Source organism: Haplochromis burtoni, unplaced genomic scaffold (assembly GCF_018398535.1).
Source record: "Haplochromis burtoni strain Fernald_Lab_line unplaced genomic scaffold, NCSU_Asbu1 Contig_249, whole genome shotgun sequence".
Taxonomy (NCBI): Eukaryota; Metazoa; Chordata; class Actinopteri; order Cichliformes; family Cichlidae; genus Haplochromis; species Haplochromis burtoni.
In genome coordinates this window covers 532,263-549,239 of record NW_024582610.1, presented here as the reverse complement: position 1 = coordinate 549,239, position 16,977 = coordinate 532,263, and the positions used below count along the sequence as shown (strand labels likewise).

At 40.8% G+C, this 16,977-nt stretch overlaps 1 protein-coding gene across 1 annotated transcript in view; it reads left to right on the top strand.

Annotated features, from left to right (window-relative positions):
- Nucleotides 1-10,680, top strand: part of LOC102312991 (desmoglein-2) — a 31,466-nt gene extending 20,786 nt beyond the window's left edge. The window contains exons 16-22 of the mRNA XM_042227225.1: nucleotides 1,425-1,780; nucleotides 1,889-2,031; nucleotides 2,572-2,793; nucleotides 7,859-8,101; nucleotides 8,334-8,464; nucleotides 8,589-8,891; nucleotides 9,089-10,680. Coding sequence (XP_042083159.1) covers nucleotides 1,425-1,780; nucleotides 1,889-2,031; nucleotides 2,572-2,793; nucleotides 7,859-8,101; nucleotides 8,334-8,464; nucleotides 8,589-8,891; nucleotides 9,089-10,147 — 2,457 coding nt within the window. The 3' untranslated portion in view covers nucleotides 10,148-10,680. The remainder of the gene's footprint in view (nucleotides 1-1,424; nucleotides 1,781-1,888; nucleotides 2,032-2,571; nucleotides 2,794-7,858; nucleotides 8,102-8,333; nucleotides 8,465-8,588; nucleotides 8,892-9,088) is intronic.
- Nucleotides 10,681-16,977: the final 6,297 nt, after the last annotated feature.

Sequence of the window (16,977 nt, the reverse complement as noted above, 5' to 3'; positions counted from 1 at the left end):
TGTGTACTTGCTCTCTTCTCTGTGTTAACTTCTTCTTGTCCAAATTTATCTGACTTTTTACAGTTAAGAAATAGACTCCAAGGAAGGATGGCTCAAATGTGATTGGTCACTTTCAAAACAGTACCACAACAAACCTATGTGACGAACTGTTTTCAAAAAAAAATTTAAATAAACAAAATGAACTTTAATTGCAGATACGGTGCTTTATTTAAGTGATTTAGCAAGGGAAAAGCAAATGGCTCAATCAGTTAATAATAATCACATAATTAAATCAATTTAAATTTTAGAAAAAAGTAAAAATCTTAAATAATCAAAGCTAAATTGTTGCTGTATATCTATTGGTTTTATTGAAGTTTTAGTGGAAGAAAGAGAAGACACTCTGGCTATAGAGGATCTTCTGCTCGCTATGACAAAACTACAAAGAAATAAAGGCTAATGGTTACCTGCAAAGAGTTTTATACATCCTCTTCCCTCCACCTTTCCATCTTCACATGGCCAATATTTGCATCCAGTCACTTGATGTGACATCCAAGTATCGTCTCACCTTCTCCCTGTGACCTCTCACATAAAAGTTTTGACCACTTTCTAGCAAAAGCTACTTTATTACAGTTATCACATTAGTTCACTATATTTCACTTCAATTTGCGTGATTCCTTTTTACTTCTGTATATGTATATACATATATACACAGTCCAGATCAAAAGTTTAAGATACCACTCTTGAACCCCGATACTGTGTGTCTGATCACATGCCCTTCCGCCAGGCAACGTAGTGCTGTACAACAGCGGAACAAACAAAACAAATCGTCTTACGATATGACAAAAATCATGGACAATCCATAGAAAAGCCGCACCTGACTAAAAGCCGCAGGGTTCAAAGCTTGTGCAAAAAGTAGCGGCTTATAGCCCGACAATTACGGTATTATTATTATTATTATTATTACTGTTATTACTATTGTTATTATTAATCCTAGTCTTTAATACAGCATAAAAACAATGCAAATAGAAATCTTGATATCTCAGAGCATATGCATTTTAAACACCAAATCTGGTGGAATAGTCCAGTGTCCGTTTGATCAAATTGTCCGGCAAACTGTACTATCCAGAAAAACAAATACATGTTTTATATTGTGAAATAGTTTAATTTTTTCGGTTAGTTAAGTAGTGCATGCCCATGAGATCATCATCTCTTATCTGACTGTTCTTGGGTCTGCCTAAAATTTTGTCCATATAATTATGAATAGAATTTCTGTATATCTTTGACATTTTCTTTAACCTCATGTACTAATTGGCAGTAAGTTTGTGAATAATTAATGATTAATTGTTTTCATTTAACTCAGGAAGACCATTAATAAATGCAAACATCTGTCATTATTATGATGAATTGTAACAGATAATCTTTGTTTCTGTCTGTCATCTGTGTAGGCTGTGGACTATGAAGATGTAAAAGACATTGAACTTGGACTATCTGTGAGGAACAAGGCTCAGCCATATGGATCTGGGACAAGTGCTGGAATAACTATTGGAGGAGGGGGGGGAGGAGCAGGGGGAGGAGGAGGAGCAGGGGGTGCAACTGGAGCTGCTGGGATTTCTGGTGGGACACCCTTTAAAACCTATCCTATCAAAATCAATGTGAAGAACCAGCCTGAAGGGGCAAAGTTTGATCCCAAAGTTAAAGCCATTCATGTCTCAGAGGGAAGCACCTCCTTCAACATTAAAGATGTTATTGCCAGCTACCCTGCAATAGATGGAGACACTAGGAAACCCGCTCAAAATGTCAGGTCAGTGCATATACAAATAAGTGCACATTAAAGCCACTAAAACTAAACTACAGTGTCAATTTCACCTTTCATTCACCGTAATAACAATATAGCTTATTTCTGCTGTAGGTATATTAAGGGATTCGACCCTAACAACTGGCTAACTATTGACCCAGTCACAGCTGAGATCAAACTGAACAAGATGCCTGACAGGGAATCTCAACACTTGGTCAATGGGACATATTTTGCCAAGATACTCTGCGTTTCAGAAGGTATGCTGCTTTACTGTATAAATGCCGACACTTCAAAAATTATTTACGTAAGGGGAGTACCCTTGAAAAGTAGCTTTGGAATTGCAACCCCTGGGAATTTCTCACTTATTAGTCAAGCCAACTTCCTTTACTGTGAAATTAAAAAACATAAATGTAACACAACCGGTGATAGTTTTTACTAAACATAATATTGTAAACAAATTGCCTGATATTATGTAGACGAAAAAATTATTATTTACTGTCAGGGTATTGATGCATGATTAAAAACCTAATGCAACATAACTACAAGTGCATCACATTGCTGGCTAAATACATCTGTACGGTCTGTATAATGCCGACTTGTCATGAATAAAAACAAAATGGCTATTCAGGAGTAAGATTCATGTAAATAAACAAAATCAATATTAGTTTTACTTTTTGTCCAAACATAGTAACAGTAAAGCAAATAGTTCTTGAACTTATCTCTGACAAAATGGACATAATCAAAGGAAAAATGTTAAATTCTTGCTTTTTATTTCTTTTTTTTTTTTAATTTACCAGACACACCTGATAAAACAGCCACTGGCACCATAGCCATCCAAGTGGAGGATTTTAATGACCACTGCCCCATCTTGACAAGTAACATGGAGACTATGTGCACAACAGTGGATGCTGTTATAGTGAACGCTAATGATGAGGATGCATTTCCCAATGGACCTCCTTTTGTGTTTGAGATCCTCCCAGAAGGCACTAAGGGAAAATGGCAAGTGGAGCATCTTAATGGTGAGTAGAAAACATCACCACAATATCATGAGTGTGGTACATTCAGAGACTGAACCACCGACTGGCCAAAGAAGATGAGTGTGTACTTGCTCTCTTCTCTGTGTTAACTTCTTCTTGTCCAAATTTATCTGACTTTTTACAGTTAAGAAATAGACTCCAAGGAAGGATGGCTCAAATGTGATTGGTCACTTTCAAAACAGTACCACAACAAACCTATGTGACGAACTGTTTTCAAAAAAAAATTTAAATAAACAAAATGAACTTTAATTGCAGATACGGTGCTTTATTTAAGTGATTTAGCAAGGGAAAAGCAAATGGCTCAATCAGTTAATAATAATCACATAATTAAATCAATTTAAATTTTAGAAAAAAGTAAAAATCTTAAATAATCAAAGCTAAATTGTTGCTGTATATCTATTGGTTTTATTGAAGTTTTAGTGGAAGAAAGAGAAGACACTCTGGCTATAGAGGATCTTCTGCTCGCTATGACAAAACTACAAAGAAATAAAGGCTAATGGTTACCTGCAAAGAGTTTTATACATCCTCTTCCCTCCACCTTTCCATCTTCACATGGCCAATATTTGCATCCAGTCACTTGATGTGACATCCAAGTATCGTCTCACCTTCTCCCTGTGACCTCTCACATAAAAGTTTTGACCACTTTCTAGCAAAAGCTACTTTATTACAGTTATCACATTAGTTCACTATATTTCACTTCAATTTGCGTGATTCCTTTTTACTTCTGTATATGTATATACATATATACACAGTCCAGATCAAAAGTTTAAGACCACTTGAAAAAATGGCAAAAAATCATATTTTGCATGGTTGGATCTTAACAAGGTAAAATGTAGAGCTTTCAACATGCTACAAGAAGAAATGGGAGTGAGACAAAACATTTTTTTGGTCACACTGTCATGACCTTCTGACGTCAAAGGCAAAAAAAACTTTTCCCAATTTGAACGTGGTTGGGTTGTTGAACTGCACAAGTATGGTCTCTCGCAGCACACCATCACTGCTGAGGTGGGGCACAATAAGACAGTCATTTGGAATTTCTTAAATGATCCTAAGGATTGTGGAACAAAAAAGTCAAGTGGAAGACCCCAACGTTACTGGCATGACAAGCAGATGCCACCTGAGATGTTCTCTACGCGCCACAGTGGAGGGGACGTCATAATGGTCTCGGGTGCTTTTTCCTTTGGTGGAACAATGGCGCTTCAGGAGGTGCAGGGGCGTCAAACGGCCGCTGGCTATGTCCAGATGTTGCAGAGACCATCACTCATGATTGAGAGCCCTCGTCTGTGTGTTAACGACTATGTTTTTCAACAGGACAATGCTGCAGTACGCAATGCCCGCAGGACAAGGGACTTCTTCAAGGAGAATAACATCACTCTTTTGGACCATCCTGCATGTTCCCCTAATCTAAATCCAATTACAAATTTGGGGGGATGGATGGCAAAGGAATTTTTAAAAAAATGGACAACAGTTCCAGACAGTAGATGCCCTTTGTGCAGCCGTCTTCACCACTTGGAGAAATCTTCCCACTTACCTCCTGAAAATGTTTGCCCCAACTAATTTTTGAAGTGATCAACAATACGGATCAACAACGGTGGAGCTACTCTGAGTTCATGTTTGGAACTTTGATTGACCCCTCGCTGACAAGACTGGCTACAGATACCAACTACAGAATGAAGCAATTGTCAGCGACCTCATTTACATAGATGTAGCTGTTCACCAAGAGCGAATGAGACATTGATTCACTGACCCACATCACCAGGATGTACAACAGCGACATTGGAATGTCGTTCGGACTGGAGAAATATAGTTGGATGATAAAAAGGAGAGGGAAGGTAGTCAGAACTGAGGGGATCAAACTACCAGAAGGCAACATTGCAGACATTAAGGACAGCTACAAGCACCTTCAAATCTCACAGGCAAATGGGAACCATGAAGAGGCCACTAAGAAAGCTGCAACCACCAAGTACCTGCAAAGAGTCAGGCAAGTCCTGAGGAGTCAACTGAACAGTAAGAACAAGATCCGGGCCATCAACATCTTCGCCCTGCCTGTAATCAAGTACCTTGCTGGGACAATAAGCTGGCCACAGGAGGAGATAGAAGTCACTGACGTCAAGAGCAGGCAGTTCCTGACCATGCACGGAGGGTTTCACCACAAGTCCAGCACCCTGAGACTGTGTGCTATGCGGAAGAAAGGAACCAGGGGACTAGTGAGTGTCAGTACAACATTCCATATTGAGACAACATATGTCCACCAGTACATCAGGAAGATGATCATGATCAACCGCGTGTGAATACCTCAGGCAGCACAAACCCAAGAAGGAGGACTAACCATCATGGAAGGACAGGCCCCTGTACAGTATGTAGCACCGGCAGATATAGGAAGTGGCTGACATTCAGAAATCCTACCAGTGACTGGACAAAACTGGACTGAAAGACAGCACAGAGGCACTAATCATGGCAGCAGAAGAACAAGCTCTGAGCACAAGATCCATAGAGGCTGGGGTCTATCACACCGGGTAAGACCCGACGTGTAGGATGTGTAAAGGTGCCCCTGAGTCCAGCACATAACAGCCGGGTGCAAGATGCTAGCAGGCAGGGCATACATGGAACACTATAACCAAGTGACTAGCACAGTATACAGGAACATCTGTGCCGACTATGGCCTGAAAGTCCTGAGGTCAAAATGGGAGGTCGAGAATGACCGAGCTAAGAAGTCCTGTGGGACTTCCAGATACAGATGGACAAAATGGTGATGGCTAAACAACCAGACATAGTAGTGGCGGGCAATCAGAAGAAGACGGCTGTAGTGATAGACGTAACAAATACCAACTGACAGGAGCATCAGGAACAAGAGACACAAGAAGCTGGAGAAGTGCCAGTGGCTCAGGGAAGAGCTCGGGACGATGTGGAGAGTGAAGGTAACAGTGGTCCCAGTGGTAATTGGAGTGCTCAGTGCAGCGACCCCCAAGCTAGGCGAGTGGCTCCAGCAGATCCCAGGAACAACATCTGAGATCTCTGTCCAGAAGAGCACAGTCCTAGGAACAGCGCAGAACCCTCAAGCTCCCAGGCCTCTGGTAGAGGACCCAAGCTAGGAGGATAAAGACTGCCTGCAGGGGCGAGCCGGGAATATTTTTTTATATAATACACACTACGGAATTATTTAGCAAAGGAAAAATTGTTAAAAAAAACAACAACACAGCTCTCAGTGAGCTTCATGATGTAGTCACCTGAAATGGTTTTTACTTCACAGGTGTATCTTGTCAGGGTTTATTTGTGGAGTTTCTTTCCTTCTTGATGGGGTTGGGACCATCAGTTATGTTGTGCAGAAATCAGGTTTGTACACAGCTGACAGCCCTATTTGACAACTGTTAGAATCCCTATTATGGCAAGAACCAACCAGCTAAGAAAAGAAAAATGACAATCCATCATTACTTATGGACTAAAGGTTAGTCAGTCTGGAAAATTGCTAAAACTTTGAATGTATCCCAGTGTATCCCAAGTGCAGTGGCAAAAACCATCAAGCGCTATGAAAAAAACTGTCTCACATGAGAAAAGGAAGCCCAAGAGTCACCTCTGCTGCTCAGGATAAATTAATCTGAGTCACCAGCCTCAGAAATTGCAAGTTAACAGCACCTCAGACTGGAGCCCAGGTAAATGCCCCATAGAGTTCCAGCAGAGAGTCAGTCTCTACATCAACTATTCAGAGGAGACTGCATGAATCAGGCCTTTATGGTCAAATAGCTGCTAAGAAACCACCACTCAGGAACAGCAACAAGCAGACACACTGAACCAGTATGGAGTTAGTTGGACCATCATTTATTTTTCAAAAGAAAAATGACTCAAAACACACCTCCAGGCTGTATGAGAGCTATTTGACCAAGAAGGAGATTGATGAAGTGCCACACAAGATGGCCACAGTCACCTGACCTGAACCCAGTTAGATGTTTTGGAATGAAAAGGCACAAGGGCCAACAAGTGTCTCTCTGGGGCACACCTTCAGTACTGTTGGAAAACGGTTTCAGGTGACTTCCTCATGAAGTTCATTGAGAGAATGTAAAGTGTGCAAAGTAAAGGGTAGCTATTTTAAAGAATCAAAAATATAAAACATGTTTTGAGTTGTTTCACTCTTTTTTGTTTACTACATGATTCCATATGTGTTCATTCATGGTTTTGATACCTTCAGTGAGAATCTACAATGTAAATAGTCATGAAAATAAAGACTGCCACCCAGTCCTCCTCCACTACTTCTCCTGAATCCACAGCTTCACCTCTCACATGTTGGAGCTCCAAAAACCCTTCCCTGCCACCACAGCTGTATAAGTACCACACCATGTACTATATAAGGTGCACCTGTGTACCTGGCTACATCATCAGCTACACCCCTACCAACTTTATTAGACATGTTATTAGGCACAGTACAATTGTAGCCTAATATGCTGGCTACTTTGAGATTTGTTTTAGCTAACTAAGCAGCAAACCCCAGATCAAGTACAGTACCTTTTTTGTTAAAGCATATAGTTACGGCTGTATCAGGTGACCCTGAATCCTCCCTTAGTTTTGCTGCATTAGGCTTAGGCTGCTGGGGAATTCCCATGATGCATTGATTTCTTCTTCAGTCACCTTTGTCACTCATTATGTGTTAATAGGCCTCTCTGAATTGACTCATACTTGTTATTAATCTCTTTCTTTCTTTCACAGCATGTCTTTTTTTCTGTCTTCTTACCCTCACCCCAATTAGTGACAGTAGATGGTCACCGCTCCCTGAGCCTGGTTCCGCTGGAGGTTTCTTCCTGTTAAAAGGGAGTTTTTCCTTCCCACTCATGACAAAGCGCTTGCTCAGAGGGTCATATGATTGTTGGCATTTTCTCTGTTGTATTATTGTAGGATCTATCTTACAATATAAAGCAACTTGAGGCGACTGTTGGATAATTAAAATTGAATTGAATTTTATTAAGGCAGTAGCAACAATCCCACCACAATTTCTACAGAAATTATATAATCTAATTCATGTTCATTTTGTTTCACATATTTTTCTGTTTTCTGACAGACACTGCAGCTATCTTGCGGTCTCGGGAGTCTCTTTGGCCTGGTATTTATGAGGTGGAATTTTTGGTGAAGGATCAGCAGGGGCACATGTGTCAAGATCCACAGAAAGTCAAGGTTGAAGTTTGCACCTGTGAGGATGGAATCATGTGTGGAAAAAAAGGCGCCAAGGGTCAGCCAAGCAAACAAGCGAAGTTGGGACCTGCAGGCATTGGGCTGTTACTCCTGGGCCTATTACTCTTGTTGTGTAAGTGTTAATTCATCCTAATTGCCATAATGTATTGGTTTTGGTTTTGGATAATTAAGAGAAGAGGGAAACCACCTTAAAGTTTTTTAAATAAACAGCTGCTGCTGACAGATGTAAGACTATGATACATTTATTGTTACTTTATTGTGTATATAAATTATAGCTTCTTCCTTGAAGGATTACTGCACCCTCATACCTTACATTTAAGGTTAATTAAAACTTGGTTTTACAGTGATTCCGTTGTTGCTACTCTTCTGCAAATGTGGAGGTGCTGCAACCTTCCCAGACCTCTTTACTGAGATGCCATTTGATACAAAGTCACATCTCATCAACTACCATACTGAACGTCAGGGAGAGAACACGGTGAGAATTGTATTTTCTTCACTGCACTGAAGAATATTGGCTAATGTGGTGATGCCTACATGAAAGTTGTGTCAAAGTGATTTTTAACTTTGTACTAACATGTACATTTTTGGCGCAATTATAGGACGTGCCACTACTGAACTTGCCAACACAACTGGATGGAGATGTCTTAAATGTAGCCATGGCTCAAAAACCTGTAGCAATGGATGCGTTGGGCAGTTTTGATTTCGCACAATCTGTTGGATCCATTAATAGACTGAACGGGGCTAACTACCAAGGTAGTTACAGAAAAGAAATTTGGGGCATGAACCAACAGGATCCAAGTGGTTTCTACTCTGAGACTGAGACAAGAGAATCGTTGGGAGGTGTAGGACTTTATGATGGGATGGCTCTGCCAGACCACTTTTTGAGGCAATATTACGATCAGGTAAGAAATCTCATGAGTTGGAAAGGTTCAGTAGCTAATGAAAAGCAAAGCAGAGATTTGAATTAATTACAGGGACGTGTTTTGATTAGCCCTTAAGGCTGAAAACGTATTTAGTTGTTCATAAAAATTCCTTGCACATACCAAGAGTTGACATGAAAAATACTATCTGAATAATGGTGTCCTTTTTACTTCAACAGAAAGTCACTGATGGAAATGATAACCTTGGCGTGAAAGATGGTTTGTTGGTGTATGATTATGAGGGCCAAGGGTCCTCTGCTGGCTCAGTAGGCTGCTGTAGCCTTTTGGAGTCAGACAATGATCTTCAGTTTCTTGATAACCTTGGACCAAAATTCAAGACTCTCGCGGAGGTGTGCAGAGGCGAGAAAATTTCTTATGATGACAAACAAGTGCCACCTCCTGTGTCTAATGTCTATAACAATCCTCCAACCTCAGTTTCAAGTTCAGTGAGTGTACAAAAACTGTCCCCTCCACCCAAACTGGAGCCAACCATGCCCAAAGTGGAGCAGAGTATGGTCATGAAGACAACCAAGCATTCTGAAATGGCAAAGGAAAGTACAACTGCAGTGAGGGAAGGGATGAATACAATGACAAGAGGGTTAGCAAATCAAGGCCAGATGGTCCTAATACAGCAACAGCAGCCTGTCTACTACACAACCACTCCTGTGTTGCAGCCAATGCATTACGTAGTCCAACCACAAGTTCAGAACACTATGATCCTGGCTGAAGCACCAACCACCAACCTTCAAGGCCTGATACTGGTTAACAACACGCAATCTGGACCTGCCCAAGGAGTATTTGTTCAGGGAAACACTCTCTTGTCCAGTGGACAAGCCCAGGAGCCCACCATGGTGCTGGTGGATAACAGTGGTGCCCAGCGGAGTCATGCAAACTTGATCCAAGCTACAAACTTGTCTGGCTCTCAGACCATGAAGGTTGTAGAGGGTAAGGTCCCTGCAGGGTCAATGAAAGTGCGAAAGGGGAATCAGGCTTCCTATGTTGAGGGAGGTCCTCTACAACCAGGAGACCTTCCTGGATCTCAAAAAATCCTAATGGTCAGAGAGAACTTTGTTCAAGATGCAAATGGTCTGCCAAAGAAGGCTGAGGTCTTTGGCTCTGAAAGAATTCTCTACAAGGACAGCCAATCCACTGGCTCTATGACCAGTAAGTTTGGGTCCTCTACTGTTACAGTATCCGCTGGCCCTGTATCCCACAAAGTACAGGAGAAATTCACTTAACTGAGAAAGGCAAAAGTGCAAACTTTTGGCAAAGATATGTTCCAGGTCTATTCTTATGACTTCACTATGTGCATATGAGGTTATGGGTGGGAGCTGTGCTGCTTAATTTTCTTGTATGCTACATGGAAACATGCAAAAGATCTCTGTAATGGTTTAAATGTTTAATAGTACAGATAGTAAATGAAATGTTCATTGCAAATTGTTTAATATAGTATTCAACACATTACAATAAATACTAGTAAGGTCTTTTCACTTTTCTTTTCACTTTATAAACCACTACTATTTCCTTGTGTCCTGTCTTTTTTCTGGTCTCTTCTCTTTCCCCTCATTACCAACTGGTCTCAGCAAATGACTGCCCCAGTTTGAGCCTGGTTCTCCCAGAAGTTTCTTCCTGTTAAATGGGACGGGATTTTTTTTCCTGTTGTTGAATGCACTTGCTGTAGGGGTCATGACTGCTGGTGTTTCTAGTGTAGGGGCTTTACCTTACAATATCAAGTGCCTTGAGACACTGGTTGTTGTGAATTCGCTCTAAATAAATAAAATTGAATTAATGGCTACAAATATATAACTTTGTTATAACCATTATTTTAACTTGTTTGTTTTCTTTCTAATATGGAAACTTTATGATGCGTGTGTATGTTAACTGGACTATCTGAACGTGAGAGAGTGACTGATGGGACTACTTCCAGCTTAAAGATAGCTGGCTCCTTACTAACACTGTGCAACTAAAGCCTCCAAAGTAGTCCTGCTGTTATAGGGAAAATCCTATTTTGCTCTCCTTCATACCAGCTTCAACTGGTTTGGCTTTACCTGTAGCTTTTGTTGTCTTGAGTGGGCTGATTTTGCTCTGTTTGCTAGATGTGGAGGCACAGGGGAATTCATAAGATTTATATTCCTAAGATAGGAAGCAATTAGAAGTAAATGTTGGATAACATGGGGACCCTGTTTTGTGTTGCATGTTCACACACTTTCAACTCAGTAATTCATTGACATTTTTCAGTTGTTTGAATGTTGTATTAGGGTTTCATTCATTTCCTTTTGAATGTATAATTTTTAATGGTTAGAAATTGTAAAAACTCAATCCATTTATTACCATATATTTGAACACTCATGTGGTGGCCTAATATCAATGGTAAAGCATGTATTGGGGAAAAACATTTATGCTTAAGATAATAAAATCTTTGGTATGGAGCACTTAAAGGTCTGCAAGTGTTTTATGTTCACTTTTCTCCGTGTGTCAGTTCCACGTTTTTCTACCATGAACTCAAATTTGGAATATAGTGAGTTCATTTTTGTTATTTAATTATTTAAAATCTATTTTTTTTAAATATTGGTAAATTGACTGGTTCATAGCACTTTTCATAACACTCAAAGAATATCATAGAGTGATGCTACGCTTTCTTTTGGTAAAATAAATTGAAAAGGCTTCATACAAGCACTGATAAATAAACACAATAATAACAGCTCATTTACATGTATTGCCCAGATGCAATCTTTGTCTACACAGGGAATAAACTCTCAACATCATGTAGACACCAGACTGATAATGCAATGCATCAAGACCTTGAATCCAGTTTGTTTGTTTTTTCCCCTGTCTTTGTACAAGGACGTTACAAACCAATAGTATGCTGAGGTTCGAGGAGTTGAATCACAAATTTTCCATTACATTTCCATCCTTTCAATCATTTTTTATCACTTTTATAGTATAATATTTGGATGCAAAATATAGGATTAAGATTGATTTGTTCATTCATGAGAGACGTGACCAGTTAAGAAAGCCATTTGGTGCTTTATCAAAATCCATCATTTGTGTAGTAGTTATCACAAAGGAGATTACAGCTGGAATTGCAATATTTACTGTGGAAATGAGGATCAGGTTTGTCATGTATCAGGTACCAGAGTCACTATAACTCTAGCTGCCATACAGATTCTGCATAAGTAATTTGTTACTGAATTGGTTGTGAAATTCGATTACTGTAGCCACAAGTTATTTTTGATAAAATCAGGACTAGCGAAGGGTAGTTGAAACTCTCAGCAAAGGAGTGCCTTGAGTGACTGATACACGCTGTTTGTGATGTTTGGTGAGTCATTTCAATGTTTATCATGTGTAAAAATGATTAGAAAAGTCACACCAATAATTTAAGTAAAAACAAAAAACAAAACAAAAACTCTTTAAACAGGTGTGTGTGTTCCATTGCTGATACCCCATTGGTGACAAGGAGTCTCACTCTGCACATAACTTAGTTGGAGCTGGACGTGCTCTTGTTGATGAAGGGCACTTTTTAACCCTTTTACTTTTCATTCCAATGAAGCTGTAGGTGGAAAGCGCAGAGCACATCGCACACCCTTGTTGTTTCAGACTTGACACTAAGACAAAAGTAAACAAATACAGAGACAGAGACCAGAAACAAACAAGGAGACAAAACTGACTAAATAAAGGAATGCAGGGAGGACACAGAGAGACTAAACATGAGAAGGAGAACTGACAAAATTAAACAAGGAACTAAGTGTCAGGAGTGTCGTGTGTGGAGGTGTGGAAGAGATGACCCAAAAGCAGGACTCACGGTGCAGAAATGATGAGGATTTATTGGAGCGGGTGAATGAACAGAGCAGGAACGATGGAGTGGCTGGCTGGCTGAAAGACTGGATGAATGGCTGACTAACTGAACATACAGAGGGAGAGACGACATTAACATCAACGACACGACAGTGAACGAGTAGAAACAGAGGGCTTAAATACACAGACTGATGAGGATGCTAATGAGAGACCGGTGAGTACACAGCTGAACATAATCTGGCTAATGACACAAGACGAGCTGACACAGGAAAAGCAGGAAGTGAGCACATGGAAGTGGAAAAATAAACTGAACATGAACAAAACTGAAAACACTGGGTCACCGACCCAGGAACCCTGACACTAAGAACTAGAAATGATTATCTATAGTCTGATTTCTCAGACTTTTTAGACTTTTTTTAGTGCTCAGCACAGATAAAAGAATTATTGCACGTGATTTTAACATCCATGTACATAGATATAGAGGCGAGCCTCTGAAACCTTATCACATGGTTGATTATGTCTGGTTATGTGTCTGCATACTTATCTTCAGTGTGTGGCTTTTATTCAAACTGTGAAGCACTTTGTATCCCAGTGATTTGAAAAGTGCTATACAAATAAATGTACCATTAATATAAGTATTTTATTTTTTGAAACATGTCAACAATCACCAAGCAATGCTTTTTACCTGCACATGGTATTAGTTCAATGAAATACATTTGTGGTTCATCAAGTAACTTTTCTTTGATGGATGTGCTACCCGTAGAGTTTTAATACTTGTGCCCATATTGTTAGTTTCACAAACCTTACTAGCTTTGGGAAACTTTTGAGAGTAAATTTGGAATCCTGACCTCTTTTCCTCCATGGAGCCGCACTTGTATTTAAGACAGTATTTAAGACCAGCACTGACTACCACTCTTCGCCAGATCGTCTGCTACCCAGCATCAGTTCTCGGCTCACTCATGTTTTGGAGTAGCTTTTGTATTGTTACTTACTTTGTTCTATGTCATCTCCAGTCAGTCCCACAGATCCCCCTCACCTGGTCGCTAGTCTTCTCTCAAATACCTACACCACATCAGCTCCAGCACAGACTCCATTTTCACTCTCACCTGCCTGCCTCTCTGCCAACTCACCTGGACTTCTGGAATCGGATCACCTCCAACTCACCCGGACCTGCTCAGTCTTGCCTTTCCCTCTTCACACACCTCCACCTGCAAACAAGTAAGCTGCAAGAAAAACTCACTGGAACAATTTCAGCAAAACGTCAGCTTGGTATCGCTGTGACTCTCCTTTCCTCTGTTGCAAAGTTTCTGATTTCCGGCTTGTCATTCTCATTGCCACGTCAGCGCCATGTACTGACTCCTGGAGCCCTGTAACATAATCATGTTCATGATGTCCAAGTTTATAAAATTATCTCTTGACATTTCCCTCAAGTTCATGTAACCTGTGTTTCGTGGCCATAGATCATAGCTCACACTCATGTGTATAGCTTGCTCCTGGTCACATTGTTTTAGTGCTCAGGTTCCACACCGATTGTTGCCTGCACTGTTGTATATAGCTCTTTCACTCATGCCCCTGTAAACGCTCCCTGCACCTTTCACTCATGTTCAATTGTTTAATGTCAAGTTTCACGTCATTGTAAATAAAAATTATTCACATCACTTTCACTCAGCCTGTCAACCACAACGGCCGTGACACAGTATTCACTCCCTGTCAGTTCAGCCTCATAGAAGATCACCATTGTGAGATAAGACGACAGATAAGATAACTCTTTATTGTCATACCTAATACAATAGCACAACGAAATTGGAAACTGTCTGCACTAAGCACAACTAAACACAGCACAGTAACGTTAAAGCGGATTTTTTTTAAGTGCAAGAAAGGTATGAGCAAAAAAGAAAGGAATTACTTAATAAAATAAATAAATAAGAAAAAAAAAGTCCAGGGAGGTAGGCAATCAGGTCAGCTGTTACCATTACTTAGGGCTATTGCCCTGTTGTAAAAGCTGTCCTTGAGTCTGTTTGTCTGCAACCTCAGCAACCTGAATCTCCTGCCAAACGGTAGCAGTTTAAACACCTGGTGTCCTGGGTGTGTACAGTCCCGTAGGATGGTGCGTTCCCTCCTGAGACAGCGAGTGCTGTACAGGTCCTTCAGGGAGGGAAGAGGATGTCCAATGATTTTTTAGGCCATATTAATGACCCTCTGAAGTGTCTTTTTGTGTGCCGTGATGCAGCTGGAGAACCACACAGAGATGCAGTCAGCACACTTTCAATGGAGCAACAGTAGAAGACAATCAGCAGCTCCTTCTGCAGGTCCATTTTTCTGAGGATCCTCAGAAAATTGAGGTGCTGTTGGGCCTTCTTTGCAACTGCTGAGTTGTTTGAGCTCCACTGGAGGTCTGTGTCTATGTGCACACCCAGGAACTTGAAGCTGGACACCCTTTCCTCGCACTCCCTGTTGATATTCATGGGCTGCAGCACGGACTTCTTCCTTTTGAAGTCGACTAACAGCTCTTTTGTCTTGGTGGTCTTGAGGTCCAAGTTGTTGTCCGCACACCAATCTGGTAGCCTATGAAGCTCAGCTCTGTATGCTGTCTGGTCTCCCCCAGAGATACAGTGGTATCATCTGCCAACTTAATGACTGCATTGTCTGTGTGGGTACTGACAGAGTCAGTTGTGTACAGAGTGTATAGTAGAGGACTTAGTACACAGATTTGTGGAGAGCCAGTGTTAAGGCTGAGGGCTGAGGAAAGATGAAGACCCACTCGAACTCTTTGTACACGGTCAGAGAGAAAGTATCTGATCCAGCAGCCGGTGGTAGAAGGAAGTCCGATATCCAGCAGTTTTACTATTAGTCTGTCTGGGAGTATTGTACTAAAAGCAGAGGTAAAGTCAACAGAGAGCAGCCTGGCGTAACACCCCTGTTGTTCCTGGTAGGAGATGGTGGTGTGGAGCGTTGTAGCAATGGCGTCTTCAGTTGATCTGTTAGCTTTGTATGCGAACTGGAGCAGGTCGAGTGCGGATGGCAGGCAGGACATGATGTGGCATCAGACCAGTTTCTCAAAACACTTCAGTATAACAGGTGTGTGAGAGCAACTGGTTGGTAGTCGTTGACAAGTCGTTGGCTGACAAGTCATGAGGGAGAATGCTGAAGGTCTGTGGTTTCTATTTAGACATTCATACGCATGCATCTCAACTACCCCAAGCTCATGAAGAACACTGTGGCACCATATGCAGTGTTCAGTTCACAGTTAAAAAAATGTGTTGGGCCTCGTCCCAGAGTGAGGCTATGTGATTCCTTATTGCTTGATGTAGGCACTCCGTTTGTAACTTTTCCTCACCCATTAGTCCTTCTCCATACACCTGTAGCTCCATTTGAAGTTTGGTAGATTTTTTTTTTTTGTGTATCTTCTTGTATCTTCTAGTTGGGGCTCTGCTCATGACAGATCTTAAATTGTGAGAGGACATCGGTCTTTGTTACAGCCTTGGTCTTGATAGTTGTTTGTTCTATATAGCATAAATCACAAAGAAATGAAGAGTCTCTCTTTTGTTTTTTGTAAAATTGTCAACACAATATGTCAAATTGGATTCATGTTAGTGAAAACAGTTCCAGTAAACAACAGTAGTGAGTTTCATATGCAAGAGGGTTAGGGCTACTGGGGAACAAAAGCGGGGACAGCACTATACCCTCCTTTTAACACTACACTGGAGGACAAGAAATGGTTACGGGAGCACTGACAGCAGAAGGGTCTTCTTCAAACTGGAGATGGCCAGAAAGCTGCAGAAGAAATGTGAGCCAACATCAGACCCCTAAACTGTTTTGACCAAACGCCTTAGTGTCCTGTTTAGGACACATAATAAAAAACATTTACTGTCTGGGTGTGGTGCCCTCTGTAAAATTGTCAACAATGTGATGTTTTCATGGATGCAGTAAATAAAAATAGACATACTAGCGCAGAACCAAAAAGAGATATTAAGAATTTGTATTTTGAACTTCTATAAAATATAATAAAAAAATTAAATTAGAGAAAAATTATGCATCTGTGTCCAGTTTTAGCTGCAAATATTTCAGTTTCTTTTATCACTTTGTGGACTGGTGCCAGCTGAACTACCTCCAGATCAATGCCAGTAAAACCAAGGAACTGGTGGTAGACTTCCGCAGGCACAAGCATTCCCCACTTCAACCACTGAACATCCAAGGTATGGACATTGAGGCTGTGGACAGCTACAGGTACCTTGGTGTTCATCTGAACAACAGACTGGACTGGACTCATAAC